General features: G+C 54.5%; 1 protein-coding gene across 1 annotated transcript; it reads left to right on the top strand.

The window, feature by feature from the left end:
• The first annotated feature begins 6,499 nt into the window (after nt 1–6,499).
• Nucleotides 6,500–11,614, top strand: PRNP (prion protein). The gene is made up of 2 exons (XM_054396658.1): nt 6,500–6,517; nt 10,824–11,614. The coding sequence occupies exon 2, from the start codon at nt 10,826–10,828 to the stop codon at nt 11,612–11,614; it is 789 nt and encodes a 262-aa protein (XP_054252633.1). The 5' UTR covers nt 6,500–6,517; nt 10,824–10,825.
• The last annotated feature ends 8,896 nt before the right edge of the window (nt 11,615–20,510 follow it).

Genomic DNA, 20,510 nt, shown 5'->3' with positions numbered 1-20,510 from the left:
GCAAAGGAGAAATGGGGCCCATGAGATGGGCAATGCTGCAGTGTAAAACACAATAACTGTGCAGGTAAAAGTCTCTGTGCAGCACCTGGCAAATCTCTTCTACTAAAAATGAGCCAGAAATGTAATTTCTTTTCCCTCAGAGGGGAGCTGTCCCTGGTGGGGGCAGCAGGGCTGCGAGTGCTGGCATAGCTCTACCCCATGTGTGCAGTCCCAGGATCTCAGCGTGGTGGGGGTGGTAAGGAAGCTCTGGGTCCAACCCCCCTGCTCCAGCAGGGCACCCACAGCAGCTTGCCCAGCACCACAATGCCCAGGGGGGGTTGGAAGCTCTCCACACAAGGACACTCCACAACCTCTCTGGGCAGCCTGCTCCAGCCCTCCAGCACCCTCACAACAAAAAACTTTCTCCTCATGGTCAAATAGAACCTCCTGGGTGCCACTTTGTGCCCCTTGCCCCTTGTGCTGTCCCTGGGCAACAGTGAGCAGAGTCTGGCCCCAGCCTCTTGCCCCCCACAGCATTGCTCAGCTCCCCTCTGGGGCTGCTCTTCTGCAGGCTCTCAGCCCCAGGGCTCTCAGCCTTTGCTTCTCCAATGCACTGAAGCCCTCACCACTGAAGAAAATGCAAAACACTCTAATGAGGTTTAAATTTCTTAATTACACACTAGCATGGGACAATAACAGCCTGCCTCAGTGACATCTTTCCTTTTGGCTGGAAAACAATGCTCCCAGAGCTTCCCTTTCCTGCCCTCTGCTTTATTAAGAGCACAGAGAAGAGAGATCCTGAGGGGAGGTCTCATTGCTCTCTTACAAGTCCCTGAAAGAAAGTTGGAGCCAGGTGGGGGTCAGCCTCTTGTCCCAGGTAGCAAGGGACAGAACAAGAGGGAATGGCCTCAGGTTGCACCAGGGGAGGGCCAGGCTGGATGTTAGGAAAAAATTCTTCTCCAAAGGGTCCAGGCTGCCCAGGGAGGTGGTGAAGTAACCATCCCTGGAGGGGTTTAAAAGCCATTTGGATGAGGAGCTCAGGGCAATGGTCTCACAGCTGTGTGTAGGGAGATATTAGGTTGTGGGTGGACTCCTTGACTTTCAGGTCTTTTCCAACCTCAACTATTCTAGTCTAATGTAGTCTAGTCCATTCCATCCTATCCTATCCTATCCTATCCTATCCTATCCTATCCTATCCTATCCTATCCTATCCTATCCTATCCTATTCCACAAATCACATTTTCTCTGCTCTCATCGAGGCAGGAGCCAAATATAACCCAGACTTCTGGTTCCCAAGCAAAATCCAGACTAGAGGAATTTTACTTACAAGAAACTCCTCTGTGGTGAGACCAAAACCCAAACCAAGTTCTGCAAAATGCATTTCAGGAACCCTCTGAGCACAGCACTTATCTCCACTTCTCTTTTTTTTCCCTTTGGAGGCTTTAAAGAGGTTTCCCAATGAGCTAAGTATGACTTGAGCTTGAGCCCACATTTTTTTGCTGGCTCCACACTGGGAGAGCTTTGAGACTTCATCCCTACCTCCAGACCCCACCAAATTACCCCCAAGTCCCCACAAATCGTATTTTAATAGGATTGTGACCTGCAGCTGTGTCTCCAGCAAGCCTAGAGCTGTGTGAGTAAGTAAAAGTGTTTTGTATGAATGGTTTGAAGCTGAGGGAGAGGAGGTTTAGACTGAATATTAGACAGAAGTTCTTCAGTGTGGTGAGACTCTGGCACAGGCTGCCCAGGGAGGCTGTGGATGTCTCTCCTCCCTGGGGCTGTTCAAGGCCAGGCTGGATGAGGCCTTGAGCAACCAAAGTCTTGTTGAGAGGAGGCAGGGAGGTTGGAGTAGATGAGCTCTGAGGTCTCTTCCAACTCTCTCAGCCATTCTGTGATTCCATGAATCAAAGCCCCCAAAAACTAATCAATGAGAAGCAACAAAAGAGGGGCAGATGAACTCAGGTCATTTCCCAGCTCATCAGGAAACCACAGGCAGTGTTTGCCATTTGCTACAAGAAAATCCCATCCCATTAATGCCTCCTAACCTGGCACAATCCCCTGGCCCACTTAATGTCCATTATTTCCTCCATCCCTCCTTCTCCCCTCCACCACTGCTGCCTGAGCTGTGGCTGAGAAAGAGCCAAACCTCCACTGGAGATCAATGCAGCTCTTGGCTTCCTACCAGGAGAAATTTTTACCCTGGGATGCTAAAGGAATCTTGCAGCAGACACAGCTCTGTCAGGCAGATGCTGTGGATGTACTGATTTGAGTGCTTCCAGCACTGAGGACTTCCACAGTAAATTGTTAATTAGTTAATTAATTACTCTGCTTGATTCACAGCTGGGATCCAACAGGATTTGGGTATTTCCCCCAAACAGGACCAGCAGGGGCAGGGAGGGGATTCTGCCCCTCTGCTGTGCTCTGCTGAGCCCCTCCTGCAGTGCTGGGGCAGCTCTGGAGTCCTCAGCACAGCACAGACAGGGACCTGCTGGAGAGGAGCCAGAGGAGGGCACAGCAATGCTGGCAGGGCTGGAAGGGCTCTGCTGTGAGGCCAGGCTGAGAGAGTTAGGGTTGGTCAGCCTGGAGGAGGCTCCAGGGAGACTTTCTGGTGGACTTTCAGTGCTCAAAGGGCTGCCAGAAAGCTGGGGACAGAGTTTTGAGCAAGGCCTGCAGTGACAGGACAAGAGGGGGTGGTTTGAAGTCAAAGAGGGAGATTGAGAGTGGAGAGAAGGGAGAAATGTTTGACACTGAGCCTGGCCCAGGCTGCCCAGAGAGGTGAGAGCTGCTCCATCCCTGGCACCAGCCCAGGTCAGGTTGTTTGGGGCTGTGAGCAACCTGCTCTGGTTGGGGATGTCCCTGCTGGCTGCAGGGGGTTGGACTGGCTGAGCTTTGAAGGTCTCTTTGACCCAAACCAAGCTGGGATTCTATGATTCTAAGAGCAAAACTCCCTCTGCAATCCATCAAGGAAAAACTCTTGATTCTTAGAAGCCACAGAAGAGTCCATCCCAACCATCCCATCCCCAGGGCTCTATTCCTTTCATTTCCTGGCTTTGGATTTTAGACAGCCCTCAGAAGAGCATTTAAACCAGAGCCAGGGAACCAGGAGCCACCTGCACATTCTCACTAGGGATAAATAAGCCAAGGGTGGTAGGAGAGAGCTTCTCCAGGCTGACTTAATCCTGGCCCTGTTATTTAATTTTCTCCTCCAGAAGCCAAGATGCTGCTCCCCAGCACTGCCACAGCTCCAGCACAACCCGCTGCCCTGCCAGATAATAATCATCATCAGGATCATAATAATAATAAAAAAAATTAATTCTTTTTCTTCTCCTTCTTCTTCTCCTTCTCCTCCTCTTCCTCCTTCTCCTTCTCCTCCTCCTTCTCCTTCTCTCTCCTTCTCCTTCTCTTTCTCCTTCTTTCTCCTCCTCCTTCTCCTCCTCCTCCTCCTCCTCCTCTTTCTCCTTCTTTCTCCTCCTCCTTCTCCTCCTCCTCTTTCTCCTTCTTTCTCCTCCTCCTTCTCCTCCTCCTCCTCCTCCTCCTCCTCCTTCTTTCTCCTCCTCCTTCTCCTCCTCCTCCTTTTCCTCCTCCTCCTCCTTCTCCTCCTCCCCCTCCTCCTTCTCCTCCTCCCCCTCCTCCTTCTCCTTCTCCTCCTCCTCCTCCTTCTCCTTCTCACAGTATCACAATGCAGCCAGATAGAGAAACAAGCACATGGAGCACTGGAGTGGAAATCCTCTTTACAACCAGATATGCTCCATGGGCCAGGGGTGGGAGCACTGGGGGGACCTGGCCTGGTGATTTCAGGTGGCACAGTCTCAGGAGGGTTTTGGCTCTGTCTTGTGGTTGTGCTGAAACCAGGCTCAGTGTAATCAATTTCCAGCTTTATCTCTCAACCACCATGCAAGCATCCTGGGTTGTTCTGGGCTGTCAGAATCCTAGAGTGGTTTGGGTTGGAAGGGACCTTAAAGTTCATCCAGTTCCAACCCCTTGCCATGGGCAGGGACACCTCCCACCAGCCCAGGTTGCTCAAGGTCTCATCCAGCCTGGCCTTGAACACCTCCAGGCAGGAGGCAGCCACAGCCTCCCTGGGCAGCCTGTGCCAGTCTCTCCCCACCCTCACTATGAAGAATTCCTTCCTCATCTCCAGTCTCAATCTCCTCTCTCCCAGCTCAAAGCCATTGTCCCTCATCCTGACACTCCCAGTCCTTGTCCAAAGTCCCTCCCCAGCTCTCCTGGAGCCCCTTCAGCTACTAGAAGACTGCTTTAAGGTCTTCCCAGAGCTTTCTCTGTTGTTTCAGTTGGAACAGCACTTTCAGCTCATCCAGCCCAACCATTCTCTGACTCTGCCAAGGCTGGAGCTAAACCATGGCCCTCAGCACCACATCTCTGTGGCTCTGAAACACCTCCAGGGATGGGGATTCAACCACCTCCCTGGGCAGCCTGAGCCAGTGTTTGAGAACCCTTTCAGTGAAGAAGTTTCTTCTACTGTCCAACCTAAACCTCCCCTGGTGCAGCTTGAGGCCATTTCCTCATTCTATCACCTCATACCAGGCAGAAGAGCCCAACCCCCACCTGGCTGCAGCCTCCTTTCAGGGAGCTCTAGAGTGCAATGAGGTCTCCCTCACGCTCCTCTTCTCCAGACTCAACCCCCCCCCAGCTCTCTCAGCTGCTCCTCCCCAGCCCTCTTCTCCAGACCCTTCCCCACTTTTCTTGCCCTTCTCTGGCCCTGCTCCAGCCCTCAATGTCCTTCTGGCAGTGAGGAGCCCAACCCTTCCCCCAGCACTCGAGAGAGTTTCCTCCCATTAAATATTGGGGTACCTCTATGAGAAGTGCTCTGCACAGGAGTGAGTTTTACTCCTCTGGAGTGAGAAAAACACCAGAGATCTCTTCATCCTCTCCCCTGAGGGTCTGGGTCTGTTTTATTTCCTGTGTACCAACACACAGAGCATGGATCACAGGATAATGGATTTGGAGCTGCAGCTGCCAGCTGCTAAAAGCATCAATTCCTCACCCACAGCCCTGACCCCAAGATATCCAAACCAGTCCCAAACATTGCTGATCCCATTGAGATCCCTTCCATAAACCATCCAAACTCTGCAGCTTCCCAAGATTTCCAAACCAGTCCCAAATGTTGCTGATCCCATTGAGAATTGTTCCAGAAACCTTCCAAAAGCTGCAGTTTTCCAAGATTTTCAGCCCAGTCCCAATCCTTGTTGATACCAATGAGATTCCTTCCATAAACCTTCCAAAAGCTGCAGTTTCTCAGGGTTTCCAAACCAGTTCCAAATGCTGCTGATCCCATTGAGAATTATTCCACAAACCATCCAAACTCTGTAGTTTCCCAGGATTTCCAAACCAGCCCCAAGCTCTGATGATCCCATTGAGATTTATTCCATAAACCTCCCAAAAGCTGCAGTTTTCCAAGACTCATCCAGTCCCAAGCTCTGCTGATCCCATTGATATTTATTCCATAAACCATCCAAATGCTGCAGTTTCCCAGGATTTCCAATCCAGCCCCAAGCTTTGCTGATCCCACTGAGATTTCTTCCAGAAACCTTCCAAAACCTGCAGTTTTCCCAAGATTTTAAATCCAGCTCCAAATGCTGCTGATCCCATTGGAATTCCTTCCATAAATGATCTGAAGTCTGCAGTTTTCCAAGGTTTCCAATCCAGCCCCAAATGATGCTGATCCCAGTGAGATTTATTCCAGAAACCTTCCAAAAGCTGCAGTTTTCCAAGATTTTCAATCCAGTCCCAGTCCTTGATGATCCTATTGAGATTCGTTCCATAAACCATCCAAGTGCTGCAGTTTCCCAGGATTTCCAGTCCATCCCTGAATGATGCTGATCCCACTGAGAATCATTCCAGAAACCTTCCAAAAGCTGCAGTTTTCCTGGACTCATTCCAGTCCCAAGCTCCACTGATCCCATTGAGATTTATTCCACAAACCATCCAAGTGCTGCAGTTTCCCAGGATTTCCAATCCAGCCCCAAGCTCTGCTGATCCCATTGGGATTTCTTCCACAAACCATCCAAGTGCTGCAGCTTCCCAGGATTTCCAATCCAGCCCCAAGCTCTGCTGATCCCATTGAGATTTCTTCCAGAAACCTTCCAACAGCTGCAGTTTCCCCAAGATTTTCAATCGAGCCCCAAACGCCGCTGATCCCATCGGAATTCCTTCCACAAAACCTCCAAACCGTGCAATTTCCCAGGATTTCCAATCCAGCCCCGAACTCTGCTGATCCCGTTGAGATTCCTTCCACAAACCATCCAAACGCTGTCGTTTCCCAACCCCTCGTTGGGTCCCCAGCATTTCCTCTCTTATCCTAAAGGACGATGTAAGGCGATCATAATTTTTTTTTTTATTTTATTGTGGTTTTTTTTTTTTGCCGCGGTATTCCCTAGGGATGAGGGCTGGATGCTGGCCAGGCTGTGCAGGGCTGGCTTGCGCAGGAGCCAGCTCCTCCCTCCCGCTATTTATTCCTCGTAGCGCCGCGGCCGGGGCTGAATCACCTCGAACCCAGCAAGCAGCAAGCTCCTCGCCGGTGAGTGTTAGGAAAACTGGGATACGGGGGGAATCGGGTGGGATAAATCCAGAGGCAGGGCTGTGGGGACCCAGCAGCATCACAGAGGGGGTCGGAGCTGCCTGTTCTCCCTGCCTAAACCCAGCTATTTCCAGTGTCCTCCTTAAAAGCCAGAGCTCAGCTTCTTCCTGCTGCTTGTTTATTAAGGGCTGCCTCGGAGCTGACGCTTCGGCGGGGCGGGGAGGAAATTTCTTCCCCTCCACAAGAAAATTTCTTCTCTTCTCTTCTCCAAGAGCTACCAGGACGGGCTTGTCCTTGTCTTATGGCTCCCATCTCTGCTCTCACATTATCTGTGGGGTTAAAAATAAAGACGGGGGGTGGGGTGAGGTGAGGGGTGGGGTGGTGAGGGGAAAAGGAATTTCTGCAAATGAGGGGCGGCATTTCCAGAAAGCAAACTGTCACCCCTCAGCCTCCCCCCCGCCCACTTCCGCAGACCCCCAGCCTCGATTTTTCACCCCCCCTCCACTACAAACCAGGACCCTCGCTGTCTGGCCAAGAGGATCGATCCGGACACTTCTATGCCCGAGCATCTTCCCTCTCACCGCATCGCTCCATCACCTTCCTCTTTCCCCACCTCCCTTCCTTTCTTCTCCCACCCCCGGGCAGTAGCAGGAGGTTGGTGCCGCAGTTATTTTGGCAGCAGGGTGTTGGTTTTCCTCTCCAACCCCCGAGCCGCCTCCCGCCGGCCCTGCGCACGTTAATTGCTGCTTGCCAGCGCTCCTCGCAGCCTCCATTTTCCGCTTCCCCTCTTGCCCTCGAGGAGCTTTTCCTCCTCTTCCCTGACACAACCACCTGGATCGATGTCTCCTTGCCTGCCTCTGCCCACAGAGAGGACAAACTGGTGAGAGGGAGGCTCCAAAGGAGTGGGGAGAAAGCCCCTGGCGAAGCCATTTGATAGCACAATAATGTTGTGGTCGCACCCTCAATGCTCTTCCCAAGCAGAGGAAATCCAACCCCCTCCTGCTTCTCCTCAAGCCCCAGGATGTAGCTCCCTGGTCCCCATCCCATGCAGGGGGGTTGGGCCAGCAACTGCATTTTTCTGGGGTGAAGCTGAGCTCCAGGAGGAGCTCAGTCATTAGCAGGGCAAACTCAGCCCAGCCTTTGCCCTCTTCATTAGAGCTCATCTCAGCGAAGGCAATTAAAGGAGCAGGTTGGTGTTGCCATGCCGGAATAGCCTCCAAGTCTCTGCCATCCATTTTTTTCCTCCTTTTGCAACTCTCTGTGGAAGATTATTATTATTAGTAGCAGCATTATAATAATAATTATTACATTAATATCATATAGTATTATTATAATATTATTTAATATTCATTTTTATGTAATAATTTTTTACTTTTCATCCATTTCCCGCCCTTGCAACTCCCTGCAGAAGATTCTTCTTATTGTTTTTATATTTATTGCTAGTTTATTAATTTTTTATTATCATTTGCACTCTTCCAAAATAACAATAATTGCCAATGTGCTGCTTCCCCCCCCCATTCCCTATATTTTTTTCTTCCAGTGCCCAAGGAACATTGACCCATCCCAGTTATTTTTAACCCACTGATCCCATCCTTGCTGGGTGCTGGGGGGAGTGAGGGCAGCAGCAAACCCACTTGAGAGAGCAGACTGCTTGCAGCCCAATGGTTTGTAGGAGCCACCCCAAAGCTTTTTTAGGAGCAGGCAGCCTGGGCCTGGCTTTCCTCCTCATCCCAGGCTGGTTTAGGTGGGAAGGGATCTTTAAGACTCATCCAGCCCAACCCTCCTGCAGTCACCAGGGACATCCCTAACTGGAGCAGGTTGCTCAGAGGTCCAAACAACCAGACCTGGACTCAAGGGACAGGCTTGAACATCTTCCCTGCTCTTTTAATTAAGCCTCTCACTAACAATCCTAAATAAAATGCTGACATTAAGGGACCTTCATTCAAACACATCCAGACAAAAGGTCAGGTCTTTTGCAGGGGGGTGGGGGGAGGAGGCAAAGAGCATCACCATTTGAACCCAGGGAGAGATTAATTTGCTTTTTATGGACCATAAACCCATAACCAACCTGCAGCAGAAGAATTTCTGGCTTAAACAGAGCTCTGTTGTGCTTGTCTGTGCTTTTAAGGGCAGTATCTCAGCACAGACCATCTTCTCTTACCTGCATTAAACCTGATCTCCATGTTGAGTGGTGACTCATAAGGAAGCTGGTCCCTTAATTGCTGCAAAAAGCCCCACCTGGGACCCAAATCTTAATTGTTTCTTGCTGTAAAAGGAGCCACAAAGTGCAGGCAAAGCATCCAAGGATGCCATGAAATGCCCACCCACACTCTGCCAGGAATGCTGTGCTCCCCCTCAGAGATTCACAGAATGGTTTGGGTTGGAAGGGACCTTAAAGCTCATCCAGTTCCAACCCCCTGCCATGGGCAGGGACACCTCCCACCAGCACAGCTTGCTCAAGGCCTCATCCACCTGGCTGTGGGGACATCCATGGCCTCCCTGGGCAACCTGTGCCAGTCTCTTCCCCACCCTCACTCTCAACAATTTCTTCCTCATCTCCAGTCTCCATCTCACCTCACAGCTCAAAGCCATTGTCCCTCATCCTGGCACTCCCAGCCCTTGTCCAAAATCCCTCCCCAGTTCTCCTGGAGCCCCTTCAGGTACTGGAAAGCTGCTCTAAGGTCTCCCTGGAGCCTTCTCTTCTCCAGGCTCAACTCTGTCAGCCTGCCCTCACAGGGGAGGTTCTCCAGTCTCTGGTCATCTTGGTGGCCTCCTCTGAACCTGCTCCAGCAGGGTGGAAGTGTTTTAGGGATAGCTCAGCCCTGGGCAGGACAGAGAAACCTTTTGCTATGGCTGGACTCACAGTTTGAACCCAAGGGGAACAGCAATTCAACCTCTTTGGCATTTCATGGAGGCATCCAAAGGGATTTTGCAGTTTGGGAGGTGTTTTCCAAAGGCCTTTCCAAAGGATTTGAAGAGCTGGGGTGTGTTTGGAGGCTGGGTAGGACTTGAGGAGAGAAGAAACTTAGCAGCAGTGGTGGGATTGTGAGGTCCAGCGGATCTCAAAGGTCTCTTCCAACCTCAACAGCTCTGTGATTCTATGCAGCTGGGATTGCATCCTTGCCAGCTCCTGTAGGAGATGCCAGGCACAGCCCTGGAATGCCAGAAGCAGAATGCTGAGTAAACAGCTGGCTGCAAACTCATTAACCTCATAGAACTCTGTTCTCCAGTTAAAGCTTGGGGCACATAAACAGGACTTGAACAAAGCTCAGTGGCTTTTGTTCTTTGGCCAGGGCAAGGCTGGGTGCTGCCCTCCCTGCAGCCCCAGTACCCAAAAGGTTTGGGATTGGGTCAAATGATGGAGTCACCATCCCTGGGGGTGTTCAAAAACCAAGTGGACGTGACACTTCAGGACATGGTCCTGTGGTCATGAGGGTGTTGGGTACAAGGTTGGACTTGATGATCTTGAAGGTCTTCTTCAGCCTTAATGATTCCCTGGATGTTCATAGCCATCAACCCTTGGATGTCAGAATTCTCATTGATAGCATCTGATGGGATGGAGCAGGGTTGAGAGGTGGATTTTTACCTCTCAAGCAAGCATTTTCCCCAAAATCTTTTATTCAGCTGCTTAAAATTGCCATGACTGGCAGAGGACCTGCTGGGAGCATGAGAGAGAGAGAAAGAGAGAACATTTAATCTTTACAGAAAAATGAGGGAGTTAGAGGAGGATGAATGTGCTTCGGAGCACAGAGCTGGTTGCTCTGCAGCTGGGTTCTGGGGGCTCCAAGGGGCTTCAGCTGGTCTCCAAGGAGACCTTAGAGCAGCTTTCTAGTACTTAAAGGGGGCTACAGGAATGCTGGGGAAGGACTTTATATAAGGGTTTGTGGTGGTGGGACGAGGGGGAATGATTTAAATGCAGAGCAGGGGGGGTTTAGGTTGGACATTAGGAAGAAGCTCTTTGCCATGAGGGTGGGGAGACACTGGAACAGGTTGCCCAGAGAAGCTGTGGATGCCTCATCCTTGGAGGTGCTCAAGGCTAGGCTGGATGAGACCTTGAGCAACCTGGGCTGGGTGGAGGTGTCCCTGCCCATGGCAGGGGATTGGAACTGGATGAACTTTGACGTTGGAAGGTATCTCCTGAGGTATTTTCCAACCCAAACCATTCCATGGCTGAAGGAGTCAGTTTTGTGTGTCCCAGGGAGTCAGTTACTGTAAGGAGCCCACAGCCTGAGCTGCTGCCTGCACAGCTGCAGGGCCTGGGGGGTCTGTGCCTGCTGCCTGTAACGCTCCTGTCCTGTGTCCCCAGCCATGGCCAGGCTCCTCATCACCTGCTGCCTGCTGGCCCTGCTCCTCATCTCCTGGACCGACGTCGCCTTCTCCAAGAAGGGCAAAGGCAAACCCAGCGGAGGGGGCTGGGGGAGCCATCGCCAGCCCAGCTACCCTCGCCAGCCCAGCTACCCCCAGAACCCAGGCTACCCCCACAACCCGGGGTACCCCCATAACCCCAGCTACCCCCGCAACCCAAGCTACCCTCACAACCCCGGCTACCCCCAGAACCCGGGCTGGGGGCAGGGTTACAACCCCTCCAGCGGAGGCAGCTACTACAACCAGAAGCCCTGGAAGCCTCCCAAGTCCAAGACCAACCTGAAGCACGTGGCGGGGGCGGCGGCGGCGGGGGCGGTGGTGGGGGGCCTGGGGGGCTACGCCATGGGCCGGGTGATGTCGGGGATGCACTACCGCTTCGACAGCCCCGACGAGTACCAGTGGTGGAACGCCAACGCCGGGCGCTACCCCAACCGGGTCTACTACCAGGAGTACAGCAGCCCCCCGCCCCAGGACGTCTTCGTCGCCGACTGCTTCAACATCACGGTGACGGAGCACAACATTGGCCCCGCCGCCCGCAGGAACGCCTCCGAGGGCGGGCCGGCCGCCAACCAGACGGACCTGGAGATGGAGACCAAGGTGGTGACCAAGGTGATCCGGGAGATGTGCATCCAGCAGTACCGCGAGTACCGCCTGGCTTCCGGCATCCGGCCGCACCCCGCCGACGCCTCCCTGGCTGCCTTCCTGCTCTTCGTCCTCTTCGTGCTGCACTGAAGGCTGCGGCCCCCCCTCCCACCCCGAGATGTCACCTGTGTGTGTCCCCATGGGGGCTCCCCAAAACCCCCTGGTCTGGCTTGCGGTCGTCGTTGGTGAAGAGCCCTTGGGGCACCTGGGCACCAGCTGCTCCCTGGCACCTCCTCGAGAGGCTGCAGTTTAGGGACGAAAATTTCCTTCTCCACCCCAAATGTGGCCCTGGTGTGGCAAGATGCTGATGGAGCTGGATGCCCATGAAAGTGGCCTTCACCACCACCACCTCCTCCTCCTCCTCGGGGTCACCCCGAGAGGGATCAGGCAGAGAGGAGCTCACTGGGTCCTTGGCAAGAGTGTTCCCAAAGTTCCTCCTTGCTAACAAGCAGGGGCCCCTTTAGTCCCTCCACCACCAAAACCCTTTGCCCTGGGGCATGCCACAGTGCTGTACCCCAGCACCCATCCACCCCAGCACCCACCCACTTCAGCCCCCACACACCCCACAGGAGGGATTTTAGGAGGGTCAGAGATGAGGTTTTTCAAGCAAAAAACTGCCAGGTTGCAATTTGAACCCTTTAAGCCTAAACCCCACTCTTCCTCCTGTACATCCAGACTCTGCTCACCCTACACCTTGCCTGCTGCAAGCATCTCCTGCACCAAGACACAAAACTGAAGAGAGTTTTTTGTTTCTGCAGCAAGGCTGCAGCCCAGGCCAGGTCTCAGTTGCCCCTTGCTGTGCTTTGCATGCAGCTGAGCCTCTCTGTCTTTCTTGGCCTGTCTCAAGGCTGCTGAATGTTGAAAAAGAAACCCTCCCAAATGGTAGCAGTTGGTGTGTTCCACCTTGAGGAAAGCTCTTTTGGCTGTGTTTGGGGAGGACAAGTCCTGGACACCCTGCAGCAGCTTGACCTAAAGGATGTTAAACTGCAGCAAAAATGATGCTCAGGGAGGCCAACAGGGAGCAAGAGACTGAAAGCAGCTGAATGAAAGGGAAGGTTGTGGCAAACAGCACCAAGAGAAGCAAGCTTGAGGGATGGAAGATGCATAAAACCCCTTCCCACACCCCTTTTGCAAGGGATTTGTGGAAGCAGGGGGATGGAATTCTGGTGTCTGGGTCGGTGCTGGGTGGTAGCACCTGCAAAGCTGAGCTTGTCAAAGCCCCCACACTCCCCTCCCCAGCAACATTTCAATGTCTCTTGCTGTTTTTGGTGATGCTGATTTCGTTTCTGCAAGGCACTGAACTGACACTGTCCTGCCTGACTGTTTGCATCGGTGTAAGCTGACTGAAGAGGTCTATAGCTACAGCTCTGTGTCTCTGTATCTATATTTAAACTGAGAGAGAAGAGAAGAGAAATCTTCCAGGATCTGCAGGGGGAGAAAGAGGGCTTTGAGGTGAACCCTCCACGCTTTGTGCCACGCAGATGTTTTGTAACACTGCCCAGGGTGCATGCAGGAACTTGACCCTCCTCAGCCTTTTGCTCATTGTTCAACCTCTGGTACCAATTAAAAGGGATGAAGCCAAGGTGCCCTCAGCCTCCTTCCTGCACTCAGCTCTCGCCCAGCCCCGTGGCACCGAGGACAGAAGGGGCATTTGTCACCCAGGCTGTCCCTGCCACTGTGGGTGGCTTTGTTCCCTTTCACTGCTAAATTTGGCCTCAGCCCCAGGATTTTTGGTTAACCTTTTCTCCTCCCACTAATGGTAGCACCTCCAGCCAGCAAATATTTTCTGATAAGGGCCAAGGTGCTGGTTGGGGTCAGGGATTTCTTCTCCCCCCTGAGAGGCAGTGCTCGTTGATACCTTGTATTTACTCCAACTATTTTCTGTCTAATAAAAGACTTTTTACATTTGCTGTTTCTGTGGCATTGAGCCCCACCGAGCCTCAAGTCCTGCCTCATGTTGCCAGAATGCCAACTCAAGCCCAGTATCCCACGATCCCAGCATGGTGGGAATTGGAAGGGAGCTCTGGAGCTCAGCCAGTCCAACCCCCCTGCTCCAGCAGGGCACCCACAGCAGCTTGCCAAAGAGCACAATGCCCGGGGGGGGTTGGAAGCTCTCCACACAAGGACACTCCACAACCTCTCTGGGCAGCCTGCTCCAGGGCCCCAGCACCCTCACAACAAACAACTTTCTCCTCCTCTTCAGCTGGAACCTCCTGGGTGCCACTTTTTGCCCCTTGCCCCTTGTGCTGTCCCTGGGCACCAGTGAGCAGAGTCTGGCCCCAGCCTCTTGCCCCCCACAGCTCCTTTAGCTCTTGCTGAGCTTTGCTCAGCTCCCCTCTGGGGCTGCTCTTCTGCAGGCTCTCAGCCCCAGGGCTCTCAGCCTTTGCTCCTCCCAGAGCTGCTCCAGGCCCTTTTAGCATCTTCCCAGCCTGCCCTGGACTCTCTCCAGCAGTTCCCTGTCTCTCTTGAAAACTGGGGAGTCCATAACAATCTCCAAAAAGAGAAGAGGGTTAAAAAAAAAAAAAAAGACACTCCAAAAAGAAGGGAAAAAACCCCAAACACCCACAAACCAAACCAAGCAAGAAAAACAAACCCAAACAAAACAACAAACAAATAAAAATCCCAAAGGAAACCAACAAAAACAAACCAACCATAAACCCCAAACAAACCTGAAAGGTAAAGAAAAACCCTCCCAAAGAAGGGGACAAAGACCCCCTAAAAGAAGGGGGGAAAATTCCCAAACAAAAAGATGGGAAAAAAACCCCACACCCAAAACGAAGGGGAAAAGCCCAAAAAGGAAGGGCAAACCCTGCAGGGCAGAAGCTGAGCTGCCAAGCCCTGTCGGGAAGGGCTCCTGGTTTCCCAGGTAATGATGAATGCAAAGTCCAACCGTGATCAAAAGTTGGGGGGCTGGTTCCTGACCCTCTTTCCTGAATCCCCTGGCCCAAGGTGCTCTACAGTCCTCATCCCCACCAACGAACACCTCCTGAATGCTGCCTTCTCGCCAGAAAACACCTGGATGCTTTCGTGCACAGCTGGAAGGATTGCAGGGAGCTGGAGCAGGAATGGTCTCGCCTGGAGGCTCGGTGTGCGAAGTGCCCAAATCTCCTCGGGGCTGGGTTTGTGCCAGCATTGATCCTCGGTGGGGAGGGGAATGGAGGAGGTGCATAAGCGAGACAACAGCACCACCTCCTGTGCAGCCCTGCCCTGGAGCCTGCCAGCAGCCCTGGGGAGGGGTTTGCAGGGCTGGGGAGGGGTTTGCCAGGCTGCAGAGGGTTTTGCTAGGCTGGAGAGGGTTTTGCCAGGCTGGAGAAGGTTTTGCAGGGCTGGAGAGGGTTTGCCAGGCTGCAGAGGGTTTTGCCAGGCTGGAGAAGGTTTTGCAGGGCTGGAGAGGGTTTTGCAGGACTGGAGAGGGTTTTGCAGGACTGGAGAGGGTTTTGCAGGCTGGAGAGGGTTTTGCAGGGCTGGGGAGGGTTTTGCAGGGCTGGAGAGGGTTTTGCAGGGCTGGAGAGTGTTTTGCAGGGCTGGAGAGGGTTTTGCAAGGCTGGGGAAGGTTTTGCAGGGCTGGAGAGGGTTTTGCAGGACTGGAGAGGGTTTTGCCAGGCAGGAGAGGGTTTTGCCAGCCTGGAGAGGGTTTTGGCAGGCTGGGGAGGGTTTTGCAAGGCTGGGGAGGGTCTTGCCGGGCTCGGGAGGGTTTTGCAAGGCTGGAGAAGGTTTTGCAGGGCTGGAGAGAGTTTTGCAGGCTGGAGAGGGTTTTGCCAGGCTGGAGAGGGTTTTGCCAGGCTGGAGAGGATTTTGCAGGCTGGGGAAGGGTTTGCAGGGCTGGAGAAGATTTTGCAGGGCTGGAGAGGGTTTTGCCAGGCTGGAGAGGGTTTTGCAGGGCTGGAGAGTGTTTTGCAGGGCTGGAGAGGGTTTTGGAGGGCTGGAGAGGGTTTTGCAGGGCTGGAGAGGGTTTTGTCAGGCTGGAGAGGGTTTTGCCTGGCTGAAGAGGGTTTTGCAGGGCTGGAGAGGGTTTTGCAGGGCTGGGGAGGGTTTTGCAGGGCTGGAGAGGGTTTTGCCAGGCTGGAGAGGGTTTTGGAGGGCTGGGGAGGGTTTTGCAGGGCTGGAGAGGGTTTTGCAGGGCTGGAGAGGGTTTTGTCAGGCTGGAGAGGGTTTTGTCAGGCTGAAGAGGGTTTTGCAGGGCTGGAGAGGGTTTTGCAGGGCTGGAGAGGGTTTTGTCAGGCTGGAGAGGGTTTTGCCAGGCTGGAGAGGGTTTTGGAGGGCTGGGGAGGGTTTTGCAGGGCTGGAGAAGGTTTTGCAGGGCTGGAGAGGGTTTTGCAGGGCTGGAGAGGGTTTTGCAGGGCTGCAGAGGGTTTTGCAGGGCTGGAGAGGGTTTTGTCAGGCTGGGGAGGGTTTTGCAAGGCTGGAGAGTGTTTTGCAGGGCTGGAGAGGGTTTTGCCAGGCTGGAGAAGGTTTTGCAGGGCTGGGGAGGGTTTTGCAAGGCTGGGGAGGGTTTTGCAGGGCTGGGGATGGTTTTGCAGGGCTGGAGAGGGTTTTGGAGGGCTGGCGAGGGTTTTGGAGGGCTGGGGAGGGTTTTGCAGGGCTGGAGAGGGTTTTGCAGGGCTGGAGAGGGTTTTGCAGGGCTGGAGAGGGTTTTGCAGGGCTGCAGAGGGTTTTGGAGGGCTGGGGAGGGTTTTGCAGGACTGGAGAGGGTTTTGCAGGGCTGGAGAGGGTTTTGCAGGGCTGGGGAGGGTTTTGCAGGGCTGGAGAGGGTTTTGCAGGGCTGGAGAGTGTTTTGCAGGGCTGGAGAGGGTTTTGCAAGGCTGGGGAAGGTTTTGCAGGGCTGGAGAGGGTTTTGCAGGACTGGAGAGGGTTTTGCCAGGCAGGAGAGGGTTTTGCCAGCCTGGAGAGGGTTTTGGCAGGCTGGGGAGGGTTTTGCAAGGCTGGGGAGGGTCTTGCCGGGCTCGGGAGGGTTTTGCAAGGCTGGAGAAGGTTTTGCAGGGCTGGAGAGAGTTTTGCAGGCTGGAGAGGGTTTTGCCAGGCTGGAGAGGGTTTTGCCAGGCTGGAGAGGATTTTGCAGGCTGGGGAAGGGTTTGCAGGGCTGGAGAAGATTTTGCAGGGCTGGAGAGGGTTTTGCCAGGCTGGAGAGGGTTTTGCAGGGCTGGAGAGTGTTTTGCAGGGCTGGAGAGGGTTTTGGAGGGCTGGAGAGGGTTTTGCAGGGCTGGAGAGGGTTTTGTCAGGCTGGAGAGGGTTTTGCCAGGCTGAAGAGGGTTTTGCAGGGCTGGGGAGGGTTTTGCAGGGCTGGAGAGGGTTTTGCCAGGCTGGAGAGGGTTTTGGAGGGCTGGGGAGGGTTTTGCAGGGCTGGAGAGGGTTTTGCAGGGCTGGAGAGGGTTTTGTCAGGCTGGAGATGGTTTTGCCAGGCTGAAGAGGGTTTTGCAGGGCTGGAGAGGGTTTTGCAGGGCTGGAGAGGGTTTTGTCAGGCTGGAGAGGGTTTTGCCAGGCTGGAGAGGGTTTTGGAGGGCTGGGGAGGGTTTTGCAGGGCTGGAGAGGTTTTGCAGGCTGGAGAGGTTTTGCAGGGCTGGAGAGGGTTTTGCAGGCTGCAGAGGTTTTGCAGGGCTGGAGAGGGTTTTGTCAGGCTGGGGAGGGTTTTGCAAGGCTGGAGAGTGTTTTGCAGGGCTGGAGAGGGTTTTGCCAGGCTGGAGAAGGTTTTGCAGGGCTGGGGAGGGTTTTGCAAGGCTGGGGAGGGTTTTGCAGGGCTGGGGATGGTTTTGCAGGGCTGGAGAGGGTTTTGGAGGGCTGGCGAGGGTTTTGCCAGGCTGGGGAGGGTTTTGGAGGGCTGGCGAGGGTTTTGCCAGGCTGGAGAGGGTTTTGCAGGGCTGGAGAGGGTTTTGCAGGGCTGGAGAGGGTTTTATAAGGCTGGGGCTCCCAAAGAACCCTCCAGAATCAGACTGGGCTTCCCAGCTGGGCAGTGCTGGTTTGGCTGCTTCTCCAGAGCCATGTAAACACCTTGATGCTGCCTGCACCCCCTGCCTGGATCACCACATCTGCATGGGATCTCAGCAGACACAGTCGTGAGATCGTTTTGGTTGGAAGACCCCTCTGAGATCATCAAGGCCAACTGTTAACCTGTGCCTGCCAGTTCAGCACCAAACCATGGCCCTCAGCACCACACCATGGCCCTCAGCACCACATCTGCATGGCTCTGAAACCCCTCCAGGGATGGGGATACCACCACTGCCTTGGGCAACCCTTTTGGAGAAGAAATTTTTCCTAATATCCAACGCCAATCTCCCCTGGCACAACTTGAGGCCATTTCCTCTGGTCCTGGAATTTGTTGCCTGTGAGGAGATGCAACAAGCAAGCAAGCAAAACAAAACAAAATAAAAGAGCACACAAACAAAAAGCCTGGCTCCATCCTCTGAGAGAGTTGTAGAGGACAATGAGGTCTCCCCTCAGCCTCCTCTTATCCAGGCTAAACAATCCAAGGTCCCTCAGTCACTCCTCAGGAGGCCTAATTTAGGGGTGGACCAACAACCCAAGACAAGGACTAGAGAAGGAAACAGATGCTGGAGGGGAAAACAGTCTCCAGTGCTCCTTTAAGCTCTTCCCAAGGAGTATGGACATTCCCCTCCCAAAGCCAAAGCACCTGAGGGAGGCTCAATCCTCCAGCTGGCTGTGTTGGGACATGTTTGATGATATCGAAGCTAGGGAGATGGGATGGGGTGGCAGGGGTCTGCAGCACCCCTTGAAGATGTGACTCTTCCTCAGGTTGTGAGTTGAGAGCAGCCTTGAGGAGAAGGCCTTGGGGGTGTCAGTTGGTGACAAACTGCCCAGGAGCCAGCAATGGTCCCTGGCAGCCCAGAGCCAGCTGAGTGCTGAGCTGCATCCAGAGCAGGGAGAGCAGCAGCACAGGGAGGGGATTCTGCCCTCTGCTCTGCTCTGCTCAGACCCCACCTGCAGCACTGCCTCCAGCTCTGGGGCCCCCAGCACAAGAAGGCTCTGGAGCTGCTGGAGAGGGTCCAGAGGAGGCCACCAAGATGAGCAGAGGCTGCAGAACCTCCCCTGTGGGGCCAGGCTGGGAGAGTTGGGGCTGTTCAGGCTGGAGAATAGAAGGCTCCAGGGAGAGCTCAGAGCAGCCTTGCAGTATCTGAAGGGGACTATAAGAAAGCTGGGGAGAGAATTTTTACAAGGGCTGGGAGTGCCAGGATGAGGGACAATGGCTTTGAGCTGGGAGAGGAGAGATTTGAGACTGGAGATGAGGAAGAAATTCTTGAGTGAGGGTGGGGAGAAACTGGAACACGTTGCCCAGGGAGGCTGTGGATGTCCCCACAGCCAGGTGGATGAGGCCCTGAGCACCTGGAAGGTGTCCCTGCCCATGGCAGGGGCTTGGAACTGGATGAGATCACTTCCAACCTTCTGTGCTTCTATGATTGGTGCTAAACACAGTGGCTTTGGTAAATATAAGAGAGGATGTCTCAAGGCCAAACTTTATTGCAAGGTGGAGGGGTCCATTTTCACACCCCACATCCCTCCCACCTGCCCCCTGAGTCCCAGTGCTCTTTCGGGGGGGAAAAGAGCAGTTTTTGGTGAAGGCTTGCAGCAGGGATCTTGGAGCTGAGCACTGGTGGAGCTGATCCAGCATCAACCTGGATGCCAGCATCCACACATCCTGGCAGGGCTGGCTCTGCTCACAGTGCTCTTGGCTGCAGGAGCTGGCTCCTGGGTGACCCCAGGTGCTCAGGGCTGGCTGCCCAGCTCTGGCTGCTGGCACAGGATCCCATCCTGCCGGCGAGGGGGAAACCGAGGCAGCAACGGAGCATCACTTCCACCTCCCCAAGCCACATCCAACCTCCCAGGAAAGTCATTTGCTAAGGAATGCTGCCGGCGGGCTCGGGGCCCCCCGGGGTGCCCCGTGGCTCAGCGCTGCAGCCCGTGGCTGAGGAAGCAGGCGGTCGGTGCCAGCAGCAGCGCGAGGCCGATGCCACCCTGCAGGTTGCCGGAGGCTCGGTTGGGATGTCCCCGCTTGGCACCCAGGTCCGGCCAGCTCGGGGCGTGAAAGCCGCCCGCCGGCGGGGGCTGCCGGGCTGGGGGGATGCCGTGACCCAGGCGGGATGGCCGCGGGCGCCCCAGCAGCCCCATGCCGTACCCCGCGGCAGCGCCAGCCGCGATGGCTCCTGCCACCTTCGAGCCGCGCCCGGGGGCGCCACCGCCACGGGACACGGCCCGAAAGCCCCCACGCAGCCCCCCGCCACCGGCGCCGCCTCCTCGCCCTCCGGTTCTGCCAGCGGCACCGCGGCGGCCGCCGGTGACGTCGCTGAAGAGGGCGAGCAGCAGCATCACCACCCAGCACCAGGCATCGCGGGGCCTCATCCTGCCCGACCTGCAACAGGGGCACAAGGAAGGATGGTGAATACCAGGTCCAGTTCTGGGCTCCCCAGTTCGAAACGGGCAGGGACTTGCTGGAGAGGGGACAGCAAAGGGCTGCAGAGATGCTGAGGGGCCTGGAACATCTTTGTGATAGGGAAAGGCTGAGAGAATTGGAGCTGTTTAGTCTGGAAAAGAGCAGCCTGAGGGGGGTCTCATCAATGCTGATCAATACTTCAAGGGTAGGTGTCAGGAGGGTGGCTCCAGGCTGTTTTCAGCAGTGCCCAGTGACAGCAGAAGGGGTAACTGGCACAAACTGGAACATAGCAAGTTCCATCTGAACATGAGGAGGAACTTCTTTAACTGAAGGGTGACAGAGGCCTGGAGCAGGCTGCCCAGAGAGGTGGTGGAGTATCCTTCTCTGGAGGCATTCCAAACCCATCTGGATGTGTTCCTGTGTGACCTGCCCTGGGTGACCCTGCTCTAGCGGGGGGGGGGGGGGGGAGGGTTTGAACTTGATGATCTCCAAAAGTCCCTTCCAACCCTTACCCTTCAGTGATGCTGTGAGCACAGGAATCCCCAGGCACAACTTGGGGAAGAGAATAGAAGAGGGAAGAGAGGAGGGGAGAGGGAGAGGAGAGGG

This window comes from Indicator indicator, chromosome 38 (genome assembly GCF_027791375.1).
Source record: "Indicator indicator isolate 239-I01 chromosome 38, UM_Iind_1.1, whole genome shotgun sequence".
NCBI lineage: Eukaryota > Metazoa > Chordata > Aves > Piciformes > Indicatoridae > Indicator > Indicator indicator.
The sequence above is the reverse complement of the archived record's forward strand: the minus strand, read 5'-3'. Positions and strand labels throughout refer to the sequence as shown.